The sequence below is a fragment of the Mus pahari genome, chromosome 23 (genome assembly GCF_900095145.1).
Source record: "Mus pahari chromosome 23, PAHARI_EIJ_v1.1, whole genome shotgun sequence".
NCBI classification, from domain to species: Eukaryota; Metazoa; Chordata; class Mammalia; order Rodentia; family Muridae; genus Mus; species Mus pahari.
Window position 1 is genome coordinate 40,657,977 of NC_034612.1, and position 7,121 is coordinate 40,665,097.

At 44.3% G+C, this 7,121-nt stretch overlaps 1 protein-coding gene across 1 annotated transcript in view; it reads right to left on the reverse strand.

The window, feature by feature from the left end:
- Positions 1-1,898: 1,898 nt before the first annotated feature.
- Zar1l (zygote arrest 1 like) overlaps positions 1,899-7,121 on the reverse strand; it is a 10,877-nt gene continuing 5,654 nt past the window's right edge. Inside the window, exon 4 of the mRNA XM_021222698.2 lies at positions 1,899-2,045. Coding sequence (XP_021078357.2) covers positions 1,911-2,045 — 135 coding nt within the window. The 3' untranslated portion in view covers positions 1,899-1,910. The remainder of the gene's footprint in view (positions 2,046-7,121) is intronic.

Consider the following 7,121-nt stretch of genomic DNA (forward strand, 5'->3'; position numbering starts at 1 on the left):
CACTGCTGGTGCCCATCTGATCTCTTCCTAGTCATTCAAACCAGTTTTTCTATCTTAGTCCTATGTTTCCTACTTCATGGATTGCCATCCAAGTGTGAGAGAAAAGGTAAACACAGTACTAAGAAGGAGGGAACCAGCCCTCGTCCTGTTAAGTTCAATCTTAGCTCTGTTCCATGGCCTCTCTGCTCCACGTCCCCACCTGGGAAAAATATCTTAACATTTCCTACTTAACAAGACTGCTGTGAGCCAGATGTGAGAGCGCAGACTGAAATCAGTTTTCAAGTGAAACCTAGGAGTCATGGGTTCAAGGTCAGTGACATGGAGGCCAGCTGGACCAACACAAGGCCTTGCCTTTTTCCGAGACAGGGTTTCTCTGTGTATCCCTGGCTGTCCTGGAACCTACTCTGTAGACCAGGCTGGCCTCAAACTCAGAAATCCGCCTGCCTCTGCCACCCAAGTGCTGGGATTAAAGGCGTGCGCCACTGCTTGCTCCACTTCACCACCTGGGAAGAGGTCTTAACATTTCCTACTTAACATGGCTGCTGTGAGCCAGACGTGAGAGTGCAGACTGAAATCTCTGCAGTTTTCAGGTGAAACCTAGGAGTTATGGGTTCGAGGTCATCCTCAACTGTATAGTGACATGGTGGCCAGCTGGACCAACACAAGGTCTTGTCTTTAAATGGCTGCTGTGGTAAGTTACAACAGCGTCTGACACATGCTAGGTGTTAGTCCCATGCGTGCTATAATTATGGACTGTAGGAAGCAAGGACCTTGCCCCATCGAGTAACCCTACATTCCTACTGACTATACTACTACTTGTAAAAACTTGTCACATAGTTAATCCCAGCACTAGGGAGGCAGAGGCAGGCAGATAACTGTAAGTTTGGGGTCAGCCTGGTCCCAAAGACATTGTGTTGCTCCAGCTGGCCTCCAAGTCACTAATATAGTCTACCCAGCAAGTTTCAGGACAGCCAGAAATTTTGTCCCCCTCCCCCAACAAAAATCAGCCACATTTTTAATAATTTTAGTTACTTTTTTTAATTTTTTAAATATGTATTTAATGTATGTGAGTACACTGTTGCTGTCTTAGGCACATCAGAGGATGACATTGGATCCCATTACAGATGGTTGTGAGCCACCATGTGGTTGCTGGGATTTGAACTCAGGACCTCTGGAAGAGCAGTTAAGGTGCTCTTAACCACTGAGCTGTCTCTCCAGCCCTTGTTAATTTTTAAAATTAATTTTAAAGTCTCCCTTACCTTTCCCCTTCCTCTCCCTCCCTCCACACTTTCTTTTGGAATTAGAGGGGCTCAAGACAGGGTTTCTCTGGGTAGCCTTAGTTATCCTGAAATTTACTCCGTACGCCAGGCTTGCCTTTGCCTCTGGACTGCTGTGATGAAAGGTGTGCACCACCACCACTCAGCCGCTCTCTTTCTGAGACAGGGTAGTGTCACTATGTTGAGCAGGCTGGCCTTGAACCTAAAGAGATCCATCTTTGGAGCCTGGGACTCACTCCCAAGGGCTGTGTGACCACACCTGACTTTGCTCTTCCTTGTCCCTGTCATCAGCCACCATTTCTTTTCTTTTTTTTTTTTTTTTTTTTTTTTGGTTTTGGTTTTTCGAGACAGGGTCTCTCTGCGTAGCCCTGGCTGTCCTGGAACTCACTCTGTAGACCAGGCTGGCCTCGAACTCAGAAATCCGCCTGCCTCTGCCTCCCGAGTGCTGGGATTAAAGGCATGCGCCACCACGCCCGGCTCAGCCACCATTTCTAGAGTGATGTTTTCACCTATGAGTGGCCCACTGATGTGTCCCTCGTGGTCTGGTTGATAAGTATGTATTTTGTTTATTCAGTGCCAACTTTCACCCCCTCAAGTGAAACAAACCAGAACCGGCACCCGCTGTCACGAGATTTATTTTAAGCTGAAGAAGACACTACAGGAGAATTTCTTGTCTCTGCAGTGGCCACAGAGCTCCTGGCGGTGTGGCCTCCGGACATCAATGTGTCTTTTCTTTGGAGAACAGGAACAGCAGAATCTTAAGCAGGTCTTTTGGAGGCAAAGGTAGAACAGTAAATGATCAATTGATATTCCAAGCTTGGTACGCAACTGAAAATACTCCTTCCCGCTCCCTTCCCCCATAGCTATGTCTTTCTCCAAGATCTACAAGAAGTTGATTTGCAAGTTGCACAAAACAGCCCATCTCCCTTCAAATGCCACCTGAATGATTGATCTCAGAAGCTGCTAAAGAGGATATTAGTATGCCCCCCCAAGACAAATACAGGGGAGGGGCTTCTTAAAGTGTGTTTGTGTGTAATTTTATGTATCTGTAGCCAGTGGGGATGACAGGCAGAATGGGTATCATTTTACTAAATGACAGAACTACAGAGGCCATACTCACAAAGACTGGACACCGTTTAGATTGTTGTTACAATTAGGAAGAAGAAAAGTCTCCTGAGGTAAACACTGTGCATTTGTTGAGTGTGCATGAGTATGTGGTGGTGTGACTTGTGGAGGTCAGAGGACAGCTAGTTTCTGCCTTCTGTCATGTGGGGCCTAGCAACCCAGTTAGAGCAAGGTTGGCAACAAGCGCCTGTGTCTGCTGGCTATGATATCCAGAAAGCTAAATCATTTTCTCCCCAGATACACCATCCTCACTAATATTTAAAGCCATACCTTTTGGTCAAGAGCCCATCCTATAGATCCTGGTACACCTTCCTGATCAGGGCCAATCTTTCCACCATCCACATATGGCTGGGAGCACCACAGAATAAGGCAAGGTCTACTTTCTGAAAACTGTGGCATGTTAGCTAGCACTTGGATTTTCTGAACAGGAATCTTCAGATTAAACTGAACATCACACAACAGTCATATCCTTTCTTCCCTATATCCCCACTGGCTACAGAAGATGGGCATTCTTCCTTACAAATTAATTCCAGGAAGGTGCCTGGCACCTTCCAAGAACCTTGTATAGATTAATTCACTGTGTTTTCCTCTTTTTTCTTCCTTCCTTCCTTCCCTTTCTTTCTTTCTTTCTTTCTTTCTCTCTTTCTCTCTTTCAAGATTTCCTTACTTTCTTTATGTACATTAGCTGTACTCTTATCTTCAGACACACCAGAAGAGGACATCAGATCCCATTACAGATGGTTGTGAGCCACCATGTGGTTGCTGGGAATCGAACTCAGGACCTCTGGAAGAGCAGTCAGTGCTCTTAACCGCTGAGCCATCTCTCCAGCCCCCAAATCCAGTCATTTTAATGATTCATTTAACAAAAGATTAGGAACAGTTGAGCTAATAATTAGAAGTGGGAAATGGGCGATGAGATGGCTGGGTAGGTAGGAGATGGTAGGGGGAGAAGGTTGCCCCCCTGACCGGCATACACTTTCCCCAGGATCTACAATCACTGTTGTTGTAATATAATTGAAAACTGAACCATTTAGGAAATAGCAAGAGAAATGTCTGTACAAGAGTTGATGCAACTGCATTTGGATAAAGCTGATAAGCCCTTGCTACCATAGCCCAGGAAACACCACAGATGAAACCGAAGAAGATCATTTGTGCTGTGCCCTTTGGCCCAGTTTGAGGACCCTCAGAGTTGACCGAAAGACTTCATGTTATTTTGTAACCATTAAGAATTCTTAAGCCAGGCTTGGTGGCACCACGCACGCCTTTAATCCCAGCGCTTGGGAGGCAGAGGCAGGCGGATTTCTGAGTTCGAGGCCAGCCTGGTCTACAAAGTGAGTTCCAGGACAGCCAGGGCTACACAGAGAAACCCTGTCTCGAAAAACAAACAAACAAACAAACAAACAAAAACAACAAAAGAATCCTTAGGCTAGACTTTAATCCTAACACTTGGGAGGCAGAGACAGGCAGATCTCTAGGTTCGAGGCCAGCCTGGTCTANGTAGTGAGTTCCAGGATAGCCAGGACTACACAGAGACCAAAACAAAAAACAAAAACAAACAAAAAGCAAACAAACCACTAACCAACCCTATCCAAAACAAAATGAAGAAAAACAAAATAAAGGAAGGAAGGAAGGAAGGAAGGAAGGAAGGAAGGAAGGAAGGAAGGAAGGAAGGAAGGAAGGAAGGATGGATCTGGCTGGTAAGATGGCTGAGCCGTTAAAAGCATTGACTGCTCTTCTGGATTTCCTAAGTTCAAATCCTAGCAACCACATGGTGGCTCACAACCATACGTAATAAACAAACAAAGAAAAGAAAACACACACACACACACACAAAAAGGGGGGGCAGGGGGCAGGGACAAAGCCAGCAAGAGAGAAAAGGGAAGGGGGAAAAATAGGAAGCGTCTCTGAGAGTTCAAAGCCAGCCAGTCTGGTCCATATAGTGAGTTCCAGGACAGCCAGCTTTCTTTTTGTTATTTTGTCTTTTTTTTTTTTTTTCCAGAGCTGAGGACTGAACCCAGGGACTTGCACTTGCTAGGCAAGCGCTCTACCAGTGAACTAAATCCCCAACCCCCAGCTTTCTTTTTTCTTTTTTCTTTTTGGTTTTTTGAGACAGGGTTTATCTGTATAGCCCTGGCTGTCCTGGAACTCACTTTGTACACCAGGCTGCCCTTGAACTCAGAAATCTGCTTGCCTCTGCCTCCTGAGTGCTGGCATTAAAGGTGTGTGCCACCACGCCCGGCGACAGCCAGCTTTCTATAGAGACTCTCCCCGCCCACAAAAAGAGTTTCAAAATTCTTATGCATCTAATATTCAAATTGTTAATATATGTATTTATTTTATGTGTTATGTATGTATGTGTGCCTATGTGAGTTCATATGCACCATGCGTGTGCAGGAACACATGGAGGAGGCCAGAAGCATGGGACCCTCTGGAACTGGGGTTACAGATGGTTATGAGCTGCTCAATATGAATGCTAGGAACTGAACCTGAGTCCTCTGCAAGAACAGCAAGCACGCTTAACCACAGGACCACCTCTCCAGCCCTTTTTAGCTAACTATTTAAGCCTGCTGTCTTCTCATAGGTCAGAATCTTCCGGCCTAGTCTGCAGTGCTACCAATCTCTAGCCCATCAAGATAGAGTGATCTCGAAGTAAAAGTCACTTAGATCAATGGGTCTTGGTCCAACACACACACATGCACATCATTATCAGTAGCTTTCATACATCTTCTTACTATAAGAACCAAAGGGGGAATATGTTTTTCTTTCAATATTTTCAATTGCATATTGTTAACGATTCTTGTTTTCATGAATGTCTTGGAACCATTCTGTCACCAGGTTATTTCATTTTCCCCAAATTAAAAACTTTTGATGTGGGGCTGGAGAGATGGCTCAGTGGTTAAGAGCACCGACTGCTCTTCTGAAGGTCCTGAGTTCAAATCCCAGCAACCACATGGTAGCTCACAACCATCCGTAATGACATCTGACACCCTCTCCTGATGTGTCTGAAGACAGCTACAGTGTACTTAACACATAAAAATAAATAATAAAACTTAAAAAAAATAAAGATTCATTTGTTATTTAAAAAAAAAAAAAAGAAAGAAAAAGAAAAACTTTTGATGTGGTAACCAGCCTCACCACACACAACCCTACAGTGTGTGTGTGTGTGTGTGTGTGTGAGAGAGAGAGAGAGAGAGAGAGAGAGAGAGAGAGAGAAAACACTATCACTACTACTGCTATTGCCTTCGACACCTCCAGCCCTAAGGTCATCCAAAAAAGAACATATTGTAAGTGAAGTAGTCTAAAAATAAATTAATTTTTAAAAACCCCAGTTATTTAGATGAGGTAGCTCTCTGTGGAGATCTTTTTTGGTTTGCACAAGGCCTTGGATTCAATCCCTAGTATATTCTCCCCTCAGAGTAACCTTAAAAAAAGATTTTAATTTTTTTTTAAAGATTTATTTATTTATTTATTTATTTATTTATTTATGTAAGCACACTGTAGCTGTCTTCAGACACTCCAGAAAGGGGAGTCAGATCTTGTTCAGGGTGGTTGTGAGCCACCATGTGGTTGCTGGGATTTGAACTCAGGACCTTCAGAAGAACAGTCGGGTGCTCTTACCCGCTGAGCCATCTCACCAGCCCGATTTTAATTTTTATTTCTGTGTATTTATGTATGCAATGTGTGTGTATATAGACACATACATGGGGTGTTCATGTAGGCCAGAAGAAAATGGGGGATCCCCTTATTCTGGAGTAACAGGCAGTTGCAAGGCACCCAGTGTGGATGCTGGGAACAAACCCTGCTTCTCTGGAAGAGCAAAAAAAAGTTTTTTAACCACTGAGCCATCTTCCCAACCCACGACAATCTTCTTCACTACAAAAATCATTTAAGTTAATCTTAGCCAAGTTTAAGACAGTTTTCCTTCCCACAGTTTCAGACTCCACACAGCCCCTCATCCAAACTCAAAACCAACCAAACAAACAAACAAATCAATAGAAAGTCAAAACTTCATCTTAACTTGGAGACTTTGCAAGCATTGAAGACACCGTGAAATCCAATCAAGGTCTACCCTATGAATCTGACCTCCGGCAGCCTATCTCATCTTTCTGGAACTGAGCATCCTGGGAACAACATCTCCACCAAGGTTAAGTCAGGCCTCTGGAAACAATGTGCAAAACACACCAGCATCCGCCACATAACAAACACGTGACAGTTAACCATCAAAAGGATGATGTCACTCTGAAGACACCCTGAAGAAGGCAGCTTGCTTTCTGCTTTGTTTTGGTTTGTGAGACAAGGAGACAAGAAGCCCTGCCCAGCCTTGAACTCCTGAATCTGCTGCTTCCCAGTGTCACAAGATTATAGTCAGGATGTTTTATGCCTGACTCAAGGGAAAATAGTCGATCTTCTCCCCCTTCCTCTCCAAAAATATTTGTGGAATTTATGCCTGTATTCCCTTCCTATAATAATTCCAAGCTTTCATACATACAGAAAACCTATGGGGCTGGAGAGATGGCTCAGTGGTTAAGAGCACTGGCTGCTCTTCCAGAGGTCCTGAGTTCAATACTCAGCAACCACATGGTGGCTCACAACCATCCATAATGAGATCTGACGCTCTCTTCTGGTGTGTCTGAAGACAACTACAGTGTATCCATATACATAAATAAGTGAGAGAGAGAGAGAGAGAGAGAGAGAGAGAGAGAGAGAGAGAGAGAGAGA